The sequence below is a fragment of the Miscanthus floridulus genome, chromosome 8, assembly GCF_019320115.1.
Source record: "Miscanthus floridulus cultivar M001 chromosome 8, ASM1932011v1, whole genome shotgun sequence".
Lineage (NCBI taxonomy): Eukaryota > Viridiplantae > Streptophyta > Magnoliopsida > Poales > Poaceae > Miscanthus > Miscanthus floridulus.
In genome coordinates, this window is record NC_089587.1 from 74,405,533 (window position 1) to 74,419,634 (window position 14,102).

Genomic DNA, 14,102 nt, shown 5'->3' on the forward strand with positions numbered 1-14,102 from the left:
TTACTTACGAAGGAGAGAGCACGAGACAGAAATCAGAACGTGGATGCTTAGCACGTTTGCAACCGTTTGCTGTGTTGCAACGAACGGCGATCACCAAGACTCGTTCTCCGGAAAATTAAAGCAATCGTCCAGTGCGAGTATGGTTGCGTTGCGTGGTCTGCAGTCCAGGGTGCGTCCACTCCAACTTGCCTTTAGATAGCGATAGATCCACTCGAAAAGCTGCCGCTGCCGGGCAGGCAGTAGTGTATCATCATCTTTGCCGTTTCGTTCCCCGCGTGCTTCACGTTTGCTCCTTGGTTTTCATTTTCAAAAGGGAGGCCTCCACCAAGCACGCGATCGGTAATTTCTTAACTTTTGTTACGGTTGAACGGACTTTTGGCTCTTCTTCCTTTTTTTCGTATGAAAAGGTTAATATATTTTGATCCTTTCTGTTGTTAAGGCTGTAAAGCTCGAGGTGCAGGCGAAAAAACTCTGATCACACCGGTGAGCAAAAACACCATAGCCGTTGGGACGAAGGTTTCTTGCAGTCCGACCAGTCTAACTCAGCGTTTGTTTCCGCAATCCTTGCTTGTAGATCTTAACGTAGGAGAGGGTCGGCAGATATACTCTTATCAGCCCTCGAGAGAGGTCCAACCCCTTGCCATTGCTGAGTCGGGTGTCACTAAAGATCGAGGAAACGATAGCGAAATTGATAAGAGAAAGTGTTTTTCGTTTTAGAAACGCCCTTCTTAATTTTTATAAGTACGCGCATAGATTAGGGGTAAAAGCGACGTAGCTGCTCAATGTTCCAAATGTTGACGAAGACCTCGCCGTCAACGGTCTTGAGCTTGTAGGTGCCCAGTCGGAGCACCTCCGTGACAACGTATGGTCCCTCCCACGACGGAGAGAGCTTATGGCGGTTCTTGTTGCTCTAGACGAGGCGAAGCACCAGGTCCCTGACGTTGAAGGCCCGACCCCGCACCCAACGGCTATGGTACCGGCGCAATGTTTGCTGGTACTTGGCCGAGCGAAGGAGGACAACGTCGCGCACTTTATCGAGTTGATCCATGGCGTCCTCGAGGGATGCCTCGGCTCCCTGCTCGTCGTACGCCCTGACCCTCGGCGCTCCATAGCCGAGGTCGGTCAGGTGGATAGCCTCAGAATCATAGACCGTGAAGAAGGGTGTGTAGCCGGTGGCCCGGCTGGGGGTCGTCCTCAAGCTCCAGAGCACCGCGGGGAGCTCCGCGACCCATCGTCCGCCAAACTTGTTCAACCGGTTGAAGATTCTAGGCTTGAGGTCTTGTAGGACCATATCGTTCGCGCGCTCGACCTGCCTGTTCGTGCGGGGGTGCGCCACGGCGGCCCAATTGACGCGGATGTGGTATTCATCGCGGAATCAGAGAAAATTTTTTCTGGTGAACTGCGTGTCGTTGTCCATGATAATGGAGTTTGGGACTCTAAAGCGATGGACAATGTCAAGGAAGAACAGCACGGCTTGCTCGGACTGGATCACGAAGATCGGTCGAGCCTTTATCCACTTTGTAAACTCGTCGACGGCGACAAACAAGTGCATATAGCCTCCAGGCGTTCTCTTGAGAGGTCCGATCATATCGAGCCCCTAGACCGCGAACGGCCACGTGATCGGGATCGTTTAGAGTACTTGGACCAGCAGGTGGGTCTGCCGAGCGTAGTATTGACACCCTTCGCAGGTGCGCACAATCTGTTCAGCGTCGGCTACTGCGGTTGGCCAGTAGAAGCCCTGTCGGAACGCATTTCCGACTAGGGTCCCAGGTGCGACATGGTGCCCATAGACCTCACCGTGGATATCTCTCAGCAACTGCTTCCCTTGTTCGATGGGGATGCAGCGCTGCAGGATCCCAGTGTTGCTTCACTTGTAGAGCTCGCCCTCAATGACGACGAAGGACTTGGCACGACACATGAGCCGTCGAGCCTCTGTTTTGTCCGTCGGTAGCGCCTCATGGAGGAGGTAGTCGAGGTAAGGCATCCTCCAGTTGGCTAGAGGGTCGGGCTCTGCTGCTGGATCTTTGTCAAGCTCCATACTTTGGGGTCGAAAAGAGACAACGGTCGGTTAGCCCCTGAGCCTAGGGAAGGCGTCCCGTCACCGGTCTGTTCCGGCTCCACGCAGCGGACCGAGGGCTTGTACTGATCGCTGGCGAAGATGCCCTTCGGCACTGACTCTCGGCCGGACATCATTTTCGCCAGCGTGTCGGCCGCCTCGTTGAGCCATCTCAGGATGTGGTTGAGTTCGAAGCCATCTAACTTATCCTACAACTGGCGGACTTCTTGGCAATATGCAGCCATCTTGGTGCTGCGATAGCTTGACTCTTTCATGACTTGGTCAATGACCAGCTGGGAGTCGCCCCGGACGTCAAGCCGTCGGATGCCCAACTCGACGGCGCTGCGTAGGCCATTGATGAGTGCCTCAAACTCGGCCACATTGTTGGATGCAGGGAAATAGATGCGAACCATGTACCTCATGCGTACCCTGAGGGGTGAAACAAAGACCAGCCCCACACCGATGCCTTTCTTCATCAGCGATCCATCAAAGTACATCGTCCAGTACTCTTGGTCGATGGCTGCTGGCGGCATTTGAATCTCGGTCCATTCTGCAATGAAATCGGTCAGCACTTAGGACTTGATGGCCATTCGAGGAGCATAAGAAATGCCCTGACCCATCAGCTCGAGTGTCCACTTTATGATTCTTACTGTGGCATCCTGGTTTTGGACGACCTCGTCGAGAGGGAAGGACGTCATGACCATCACCAGGTGCGACTCGAAGTAGTGACGTGGCTTCCTCTTGGCGATTAGGACAGCGTACAGGAGTTTCTAGATTTGGAGGTAGCGAGTCTTGGAATTGGGCAAGACCTCGCTAACGAAGTACATGGGACGTTGTAGTTTGAGGGCATGTCCCTCTTCTTCTCGCTCTACCACTAGGGCGGCGCTGACCACTTGCATGGTGTCCGCAATGTAGAGCAGGAGCGGTCCCCATCGGTCGGGGGGGGACCAGGATCGGGGCCTTCGTTAGGAGCTGCTTGACCTTATCAAGTGCCTCCTAGGCCTCGGGCGTCCATTGAAAATGGTCGGTTTTCTTCAGAAGCCGATAGAGGGGAAGACCTCATTTGCCAAGGCAAGAGTTAAACTGGCTGAGCACGGCGAGGCCCCCTATAACTCGATGTACCCCCTTTATGTTCTGAATTGGGCCCATCCTTGTGATGCCCAAGATCTTTTCCGAGTTGGCTTCGATGCCGCGCTCGGAGACAATAAAATCCAGTAGCATACCCCTCGGGACCCCAAAAATGTATTTCTCGGAGTTGAGTTTGATGCCGTTTGCTCAGAGTTTCACGAAGGTCTGCTCTAGGGTGGCTACGAGCTGGTCAACCCATTTGGATTTGATCATGATGTGATCCACGTAGGCCTCAACGATTTGCCCGATGAGGTCCCCAAAACATTTGAGCATACAACGCTGATACATAGCCCCCGTGTTTTCTAGACTGAACGACATTGTGACGTAGTAGAACGACCCAAACGGGGTGATGAAAGACGTCATGAGCTGGTCGGACTCTTTCATTGTGATTTGATGGTACCTGGAGTACGCATCAAGGAAGCAAAGAGTTTTGCACCCTGAGGTCAAGTCGACTACTTGGTCTATGCGCGACAAAGGAAAAAGATCCTTTGGACACGCCTTTATTGAGACCCGTGTAGTCAACACACATTCTCCATTTCTCACTCTTTTTTCTTACAAGAACTGGATTGGCTAACCACTCAGGGTAATACACCTCCTTGATGAATCCGGCCACCAAAAGCTTCGTAATCTCCTCACCGATGGCCCTGCATTTTTCTTCGTCGAAGCGACGCAGGCGCTGCTTCACTGGCTTCGATCCTAGACTAATCTTCAAGGCGTGCTTGGTGACTTCTCTCGGAATGCCTGACATATCCGAGGGTTTCTATGCAAAGATGTCTCTGTTGGCATAGAGGAAGTCAACGAGCGTGCTTTCCTATTTGGAGGAAAGCGTGGTGCCGATGCGCACCACTTTGCCCTTGGAGCTACTGGGGTCTATGAGGACCTCCTTGGCGCCCTCCATGGGCTCAAAAGACGTAGCCGACCACTTAGGGTTGGGCGCTTCTTTGACGATCTCCTCCCTGATGGCCGCGAGCTCTTTGGAGGTGACAATCACCGCAGTGTGTTCGCAGCACTCGACCTCGCACTCGTAGGCACGTTGGAAGGAGGTGCCGACGGTGATGACCCTACGTGGACCGACATCTTCAACTTCAGATAGGTGTAGTTGGGGATGGCCATGAACTTTGCATAGCATGGACATCTTAGGATGACGTGGTAGGTCCCGTGGAACTCGACCACCTCAAAGGTAAGGGTCTCCATCCTGTAATTGGTCGAATTCCCGAAGGTGACTGGTAGATTGATCTGCTCGAGCGACACGGCCTGCTTTCCAGGCATGGTGCTGTGGAAAGGCGCCCCGGTTGGCCGAAAGTGCGATCGGTCGATGCCTATGGCATCGAGCGTCTCAGTGTGCATGAGTGCATGATGTTGAGGCCACTGCCTCCATCCACCAGCACCTTAGTGAGCCGCTTCGTGCTGACGATCGGGTCGACCACGAGCGGGTATCTTTCCGGCTACGGGATGCTTTCTAGGTGGTCAGTCCGATCAAAGGTGATAGCGGACTCCGACCATCGAAGGAAGGAAGACGCGGTTGGTTCGGCCATATAGACCTCACGACGCGCAAGCTTCTAGCGGCGCTTGGAGTCATAGGCCGCCGACCCTTTGAAGATCATGAGGCAGCCATCCGGCATTAGAAAGCTACCGTCCTTCCCCTTGATGTCGTTTGCTGCTGGCTTATGCTCCTTCCTATGCTCCCTCTTGTTGGAGCCACTAGACATGAACTGCTTCATAAGGGCACAGTCTTTGTATAGGTGCTTGATAGGGAAGGCATGGTTCGAGCATGGCCCTTCGAGCAGCTTCTCAAAGTGGTCTGAGGTACCCTCTGTGGGTTTCCGACCTCCCTTGTGGTCGGCAGCGGCCACGAGCGATCCCTCGCGCCGCTGCTTGTTCTTCTTCTTATTAGGGTGGTTGGAGGCACCTTTGCCGGCGTCCTCATCCCGCTTCGCCTTGACCTTGGGACGGTCAAAAATCGCTCCGACCGCCTCCTCGCTCAAGGCATGGCTGGTGGCGATGTCGAGGAGCTCCTTGGTGGTTCACGGGCCCTTGTGTCCCAGCTTGTGAACTAGGGACTCGCAGGTGGTCCAAGATAGGTAGACTCCTATAACGTCGACGTCGACGACGATGAGCAGCTCATTGCACTATCGGGAGAAGCGTCGGATGTACTCACAAAGAGTTTCTTCAGACTTCTATTGGAAGTTTTTGAGATCCCATGGGTTCCCAGGACGCACGTAGGTGCTCTGGAAGTTTCCCACAAAAATCTCCTTTAGGTTCGGCCAACTTTGAATTCGGTTGGGCGGAAGGTGCTCCAACTATGTTCGCATCGAATCAGCTAGGAACAATGGAAGGTTACTATATGGAAAATGGACTCTAGGCCCATTTACTTTGGATTTTGGTGTCTGATGACCAACACAACCAAATTATACTAATGGATTTGTAAGTAATTGTTTTGTAGTTCAATAGGATGCAAAACGTGACTTGGACGAAGGCGACGTGATGATCCGATGATCAACACCTCAAGAAAGATAGATGACGATGCATAGAAGACATACAAGGTCAAGCAAAGTCCAAGTACGAAGATTGGAACCAAGCCAGACGTAAGATCACGAAGAAACGAGCCCGACAGAGGTGACCGGACGCGGTCCTATCAGTGACTGGACGCTCTAATCAGGTGCTAGGCAATAGAAGGCGTTAGTAGCTATGACCAGATGCTAGGCAAAGCAGCGATAGGATGCTCCGATCAAGTGGCAGGCAACAGTAGGCGTCGGTAGCTATGATCGGACGCTGAGCAGCAGTGACTGAACGCACCGGTGGCACTATTCATCATCATGGTAGTGTTTTCAGCATGACCGGACGCAACAGACTAGATGACCGAACGCATTTCATGGGGTGCATCATATTGGTTCATGTCAATTGCCAAGTGGGTTAGTGAATACTATGGACCCAAATTCCCCTTCTCGTATTAGGTAACTAGATTTAATTTCTTGCAATCTCAAGTAGCATCTAGTTCCTTTTCATGCCTAGGTTTGCATTTGCATGCTTAAATATTTTGTCTTGCATACACTAGGTATATCTTATGGTAGGCTTGCTCGATTTCACTCTTAACCCCTGAAGCAAACCTACATGGTTTAAATTGCTTAGGAGCGTGGCACATAGCTTGTTTTACAATTGTTCATCTAATATGTGCCAATGTACAAATTGTAGATAATTTCTCCCGAATATTACTTTCGAAAATAATTCGCACATTCATGTGATGTCATCTTTCAAGTTGTACTTTTGATTCTAAAATCAATGTGCATGTCTCCTACAAGTATTCCATACTTGTGTGCATAAATTTAGGGGGAGATTACTCTATAAGTTGGATGCTTTGAGACTAACACCTTTTCAAGCTTATCATGTGTGTAGTAGTCTCATTGTAAGGAAAATAGAGTCCCCGGAGTTAAGCATCATACTTCAAATATCCACCACCTATTGCAAGTGGTATAAATCAAATTGATTTCCACATGTGGTATTTCTAAACTGATATCATCATGTTGATTTCACTTTGGTGTTTATATGCTTTCTCCATGCATTATATAGATTAAACTCCCTTGAGCATTAATTTGCCAATTATGCATAAACTACATTCTCTATCATATGTATGCATATATTTAGGGAGAGCTTAGTCTATGTAATGTGAGAGTCAAATTTTGTGACCTATTCCACTCCACATACAAAGGATCACAAAGTTTGACCCTACCTTGTGCTACTAATGTCTTCCTTTTCGGTGTTTGATTCCAAAGGGGGAGAAGTTGTAGGACCAAAAGCAAGCACTATCATAATAATTATAAGTGGTAATGGTCTGAAAAAAGGGAGGATAGTGGATTATAGAGTTAGGGGGAGGCTTAAATCCATAATGCCACTTGGGGACATTTGTAAGGGCAAGATAAGTTTCCAAAGATGTTTACATGAAGTATCTTTTAGCATCATATAACCTTGCCCTTTGCATTGCATCCTAGCAAGTAAATAGTTTTTAAATTCTAAAATTTTTATTATTTGTTTGTTTTGGTCATGTTGCCATCAATCACCAAAAATGGGGAGATCATAAGGAAAATAGACTCTAGACCCATTTACTTTGGATTTTGGTGTCTGATGACTAACACAACCAAATTAGACTAATGGATTTACAAGTCATTGTTTTATAGTTCAATAGGATGCAAAACGTGACTTGGACGAAGGCGACGTGATGATCCGATGATCAACACCTCAAGAAAGACATGTGAAGATGCATAGAAGACATACAAGGTCAAGCAAAGTCCAAGCAGGAAGATTGGAACCAAGTCGGACACAAAATGAAGAAATGAGCCCGGCAGACGTGACCGGATGCGGTCCTATCGGTGACCGGACGCTCCGATTAGGTGCTAGGCAACAGAAGACATCGTTAGCTGTGACCAGATGCTGGGCAAAGCAGTGACCAGACGCTCCAATCAAGTGCTAGGCAACAGTAGGTATTGGCAGCTATGACCGAACACCGAGCAACAGTGACCGGACGCTGAGCGAAGCAGTGACCGGACGCACCGGTGGCACTGTTCATCGTCACGACAGTGTTTTCAGTGTGATCAGACGCAGCAGACTGGATGACCAGATGCACAAAGTGCAACGTCCAATCATTTCTAGAGAGGTTCCAGAGCGGCGCCAGCGTGACCGAACACGTCCAGTCGATGATGACCGGACTTAGCCAGAGTCCAATCAACGTGCGCACTCTAACAGTCGGGACGACCGGACGCATCTGGTCAGGACGTGTTTCTAATTAACCCCTTATGTCTAGAAAGTGTTTCTAATGTTCTATCGCACAAAAAGTCTTGCAACCTAATTTCCAATCCTACTCTAGCATGACAATTCTATGAATGTAAAGACAAATATTGAATTGCTCAAAGTAAATGCTCAAAGTAAAGAGAGAAGGAGGAACGCGGCGATGTTTTACCGAGGTATCGGAGAGTCGCCACTCCCCACTAGTCCTCGTTGGAGCACCCGCACAAGGGTGTAGCTCACCCTTGATCCGCGTAAGGATCAAGTGCTCTCTATGGGTTGATTCTTTGACACTCCGTCACAGTGAATCGCCCACAACTGCTCAAAACTTGAGTTGGATCGTCCACAAGCTCCGCCGGATGATCACCAAGCTCCTAATCACCACCAAGCCGTCTAGGTGATGGCGATCACCAAGTGTAACAAGCATGAACTCTCACTTGACCACAACAAGCCTAATGAGAAGGGTGGATGCACACTTTGCTACTCTTGATCTCACTAATGAGGGCTCTCTTTGGGATTCTCAAATCTCAATCACCTCACTAGGACATTGCTCTTCTTGGCACTCTCAAAGGTGTTTCTCAGCTGTCAAAATGAGCAAAAGTATCCCCACACACGAATGGAGGAAGCATTTATAACATGGCTGAAAAACAAACCGTTATGTGCCTCTGCGGGGTGATCGGACGCTTGGGTCATGTTGACCGGATGTGCCGGTCAGTTCACCCCAAATTCCAGTGATCAAATAGTGACCAGACGCTGGACAGCGTCCGGTCAGTCATGATTTTCCCTCTCTGGAACCTTACTGGAGTCGACCGGACGCTAGCCCTCAGTGTCCGGTCACTTCACCTCTCAGCGTCCGATCACTTCCAAATGATTTCACCTTGATCAAATAAACTGACCGGACTCTGCGCCAGCTTCGGTCACACCAAAGCCAACGTCTAGTCAGTATTTGACCCTCCATTCACTTCCAACTTTTGAACATACGTGAATGAAGTTTGCTCCAATGCACCACACCTAACCCACTAGACTCACCTAGGTCAAGCAACCTGTCCATACCCCCTTAATAGTACGGCCAAAGGAAAAACAAAGTCCTAAACTACTTTAAGTGTCTCTTCAACACCAAATGACACTTAGAACTAGTCCATCCTTAACCTTGTTGTCCATCCTTTGAAAACCAAAATGATTTCCATCATAGGGGCATGACCACCATGATAGCCCAATCGATCTCCATTACCATGACCTAACTTAATTGCCTCTGCAAAACACACGTTAGTCATAGTAATCACATATTGTCATTAATCACCGAAACCCAACTAGGGGCCTAGATGCTTTCACCGGGGCTATCCATGGAGTTACCCGACCAGGAGCTTGGCCCTTGCGAGGGATTCCTTGCGAGGGGCTCCAACAAGGACTAGGGAGAAGCTTACGCGCTTCTCGATACCTCGGTAAAAATACCGGAGTCATCGATGGGAGTTTGCATATCTCTACCTTACTCTTTAGCTTCTACATTTACATTGTTTACATAACTCCTTTTTGCGGTAGAGATAGCAACACACTAGCAAAACTATAGTTGCACATTTTGATAGTTTATCTTTTTGTATAGGTTTTGCTAAGGTTAGAAAAAGAGGCCATAGTTTAAAGTTAGAGTTTTAAGTTGCCTAATTCACCCCCCTCTTAGGCATCACGGTCCCTTTCAGTTACAGATAATAAAACTATCACTATCTGCCCCACCAGCTTGGCAAGCAAATTGGTAATCCTCGAGCCACTGTCCGGGGTTTGTTTCCCCGGAGTATTTTGGGGTGTTAGTTGGCTGTCGGTACCACGGTGGGAAGGCAGTGTTGAGGATGTCTCGATCGAAGGCCTAAGGCCCCAGCTAGTCGGGGCTCAGGCTTCGGTCCTCACCGACGTCGTGGCGTTTGCCACGATGAGGGTGGTAGCCACGATCGACTTCCTCTCTCTTGTTGCTTCGTCCATGCCTACGGGCATCCAGGGTGTTATGTGTGTCATGGCGGAGGCCGAGATGCTCATGCACCAAAGCTGCGGCGCGCTCCCCACCGCCGCATGGCACCTGGTGGATAGACACATCCCTAAAATGTTATCCTGGGGGCGCATGCTGACTGGCATCAAGCTTGCGTCATCGAGACAGCAAGCTCTCCGCCTGCTGCACTGCCACACACTCGAGCAGCGTGCGGATCACATGACAGGCCCGATGATCCTCGGTGTCATGGGCCCTAGGAGCCCTTGGAGCAAGGTTGTTGTGGTAGGGCTCCATCGTCTTCGATGATCCTCTAGTTCAGGTCATGGGCCATGGCGTGTGATGTAGATAAGGCCTGATCTTCCGATAGCTACGATAGCATCAATTGGTGGAGACTCGATGTTCATGATCTAAGCTTCGAACCAAGACTGATTTGGACCCTCACAACCATTACACCACTGCTCCGTTGGTTATCAACCATGCGAACGCGATTGACCTCACCGAGAAGGCTTTCCTGCAAGCGAATCGAAAACACAAGCAAGAACGGGATGAACGTAATCTAAAATTGCAAATAAATATGAGTCTTATGATAACGAGAAGGAGTTTAGATCTTTATTCAAAAGTACTAATCGCCACATGCAAATAAGATCAAGAACCGAGGCCCTAGTTCATAGCAAGCGGCCTTGGTGGCAAAGTTACAACAAAAACAACGTCTGTTTCACAAATAAATCAAGAACTAAACTAAACCCAAACCTTAAGGAGAGCTACAGCTGCTAATTATAGAGCCTTGGATGTCACCCCCTGGATGCGCCCCCTAATGGGCCCAAACACGATACACGGTCCAACGGACCAAAAGATGGTGTCGCAGCACCCTGATAGATTCTGGACACTGACTTGTTTCAATGATTACCATTGATTCCGAAGGGCTTTTGATGTGACACCACTTGAAGTGGCTTCCTTATCTAATTAGCTTTCCATCCATATATGGATCGTCGAAAATAGACACTGTATGCGACCTGGGTGTCATTTTTAGTACGTGCTGCTCCTGGACTCCGAGATGGGCTCGAACTTGAATTGCTTTGGGCCTCCACCTCAGGCCTCCTTCTTGACTTGGACACCCTTGCTGGCCTCCTACCCCTCCATACCATGCGCTAAACATGGTTATATGCATGTGTGTCATATCCTCATCATCCTCCCCTTCTTGACAAAAAGTCGTCCTCGGCGTCGATTATGCTTGAAACTGATCCTGCACAACACAAAGAAGAACGGGGTTGCGAAGACAAAGGGAACTGAAATAATTATTAGAAGGAACATGACCATGTTTCTAAGTTTCTAGCATGTCATCTCGCTTACAAATTTTAGCAAGCATGTAGACTCCATGATCTGAATGCACATGATGTATATCAACACTATCATGTAAAAGATTAGAACTAACCAAAGACAATGCAGAAATAGATGGTCTAGCAGACGTAGGTAGCAACCAACAATGCTCCCCTTCTTGGAAGTGAACTTGTTTCTTTGAGGAACATGAGAAAATGTTTATATTATTATGGCTGCCCTCTAAACGATCATAATCTTGTACAACAAAAGGAGAATTCATAATACTACAAATATATACTCGATGTATCATATATTGTCCCTTGTTATTATATTTGCCAATAACATGATATGTGTGTTTAGAAAACCAAGACAAATCAGCATATTTAAAAAAGCTCTCCTCCAAACAATCTAGGTTACATAAAACATCAAATTCAATGTAACCCAAAGTATGTAAAGAAGACAACAGTTTGAGCTCATCAGTTTTAGTAGCGATATGAATAACATGTTTATTTTCAGCACAAGTGGTTGGTTTCAAAACATGTAAAACTGAAGCATCATCAACCAATCCATCTTTATCATAAGGAACATCAAGCAAATTATCATGGGACAAAGAGAAATCAAGAGAGGGTTCCACTAACAATTGCTCTATAATAGCATGGTTTGTGGAAAAATTTAGTACATTAAAACAATTCTCACCTTCCATGAGTGTAGCACCATGGGCATTACCTGTGTTCTCAATGGAGTAATAGGTGCAATGTGAAGTGATGGTTCTGAATTTGCATATGAGGTTGTGAGCTCCTCATTTTCTTCCATGTCATCCTCTCGCTTATGTACATTATCCAACAGAAGGTTAGTCATAGCAAGAGGAATAACAACAGACTCTTTCTCTAAATAGTGCATCTCAGTATATGAAGTCAAAACATAAGGTGGATTAACAAAGGTTTCTCGCATAAGGAGTTTCATATCATTCCAAGTTTGAGGTTTATCAGAAGGATCTAAAGACTCCCACCAAGATAAAGCAGAATGTCGCAAAATACAAGCTGCATTTTTTACCTTCCTCCTTGGACACATAAAGCGAGTAGCAAATATATTATCTATGGCAATTTCCCACTCCATGTACTCATCAGCACCTATATCATCATAAGTCGGTGTATACGAATAACCTATCATTGTTATAATCAAACAAGAAAACACACAAGTATGTATTTTCCTATCAGCTACTATAGGATGTGGTCAAGGAGTAAAGTCACACACTCTCAAGCGTCTTACCACGGTCTTACAAGTGTTCTTACCAAAGCAACAGGCGGTGCAATCGGTCGGTGACTGTGATACCGTTGTAGCTTGAGTGTAACAGTTGCAAGGCGAATCTGTACTTGGTTAGAAGAAAGTAGAGCTTGGACATGCATAATGTAGTAGCAAGGAATAGCAATAATTTAATTCAGAAATTGTAAGATTGAAAAATAGTCCCAAGCTAGTCTATGTCGCCAGCCTAGGCTCATCCTAGACCTAGTTCAACAAGTAACAATATCTCAGCACAAGGACTAAAAGGATGCAAGCACTTCTGAACTCTTTCTTCACTTTCTTTTTCCTCTTCTTTTTTTAATAGGTGTGGCTCTTTTTTCACCTCTTTGCCTTTTTTTGTGCGGCTTTTTTTTTCTTGCACGTATTGCCTTTTGCTTTTTTTATTTCTTTCTTTATTCTCTTTTATCAGGAGTACCGCAAGGTATAAGCTTCAAATATATCTTGCAGTATACAAACTAATGAGATGCAAGACTCAAATCCTAAGGATCAAAGGTAGCACGATGTCCAAGCTTCCAAAAGTAGCTATCCAAAAACCAAATGTGTATGCCAAGGAAGAATCCAAATTGAATGCAAGCTTCCTATTCTTTCTCTTCTCCTTCACGTGCTACCGCCTATTTCCTATTTCTTTTCCTTCTAATGATCACACGTTCTCACATATATGGATGGTAAATCTGACGGCCTCTTTTTTCTCACCGAAAACAATAGCAACACGTTTTCTTTTACTTCAACACAAAAAAATAGGACTGAGTAGTAAAGAACTAAAGATCTAGAACAAAACCTAAAATGACGAACACAATGACATAACAAGGGACGACCGTTCAATAAAGCAAACTAAAATTATAATATTGCAATGGCACAAAGGGGCTATAGGACAAGGAATATGTGGCAGTATATATATATTTTTATCTTTTTGTGGACTCTAGGTAAAGCAAAAATAGTAACAATCTAAAGGGGAAAAAACAAAGTTATACCTAACAGGCAACAAAGGCTCTGATACCACCTGATGTAGACAAGGCCCAATCTTCCGATAGGTACGAAAGCGTCGATTGGTGGAGACTCGACATTCACGATCTAAGCTTCAAACCAAGACTAATTCGGACCCTTGCAACCGTTACACCACTGCTCCGTTGGTTATCAACCACGCGAACGTGATTGACCTCGCTGAGAAGGCTTTCCTGCAAGCGAATCAAGAACACAAGCAAGAACAGGATGAACGCAATCTGAAATTGCAAATAAATATGAGACTTATGATAACGAGAAAGAGTTCAGGTCTTTATTCAAAAGGACTAATCGCCATAGGCGAATAAGATCAAGAACCAAGGCCCTAGTTCACAGCAAGCGGCCTTGGTGGCACAGTTGCAGCAAAATGACATATGTTTCACAAGGAAATCAAGAACATGTTGATGCAAAAGTGGATCTGCAAACACAAAGGGCTAATACCCGAATCGATATCCAAAGCGTGCCAGTCGATTTGACCTGTTAATCGACAAGGATGAAGATACGAGCACTTTGGTCCTGACAACAGCGATACGCCCGGAAGTCACGGCC

General features: G+C 47.1%; 1 protein-coding gene across 1 annotated transcript; it reads right to left on the reverse strand.

Moving 5' to 3' along the window:
* Nucleotides 1–910: 910 nt before the first annotated feature.
* LOC136469404 (uncharacterized) lies at nt 911–1,291 on the reverse strand. Its single transcript, XM_066467610.1, has one exon. It carries the CDS (start codon nt 1,289–1,291, stop codon nt 911–913), a length of 381 nt encoding a protein of 126 aa, XP_066323707.1.
* Between the last annotated feature and the right edge of the window lie 12,811 nt (nt 1,292–14,102).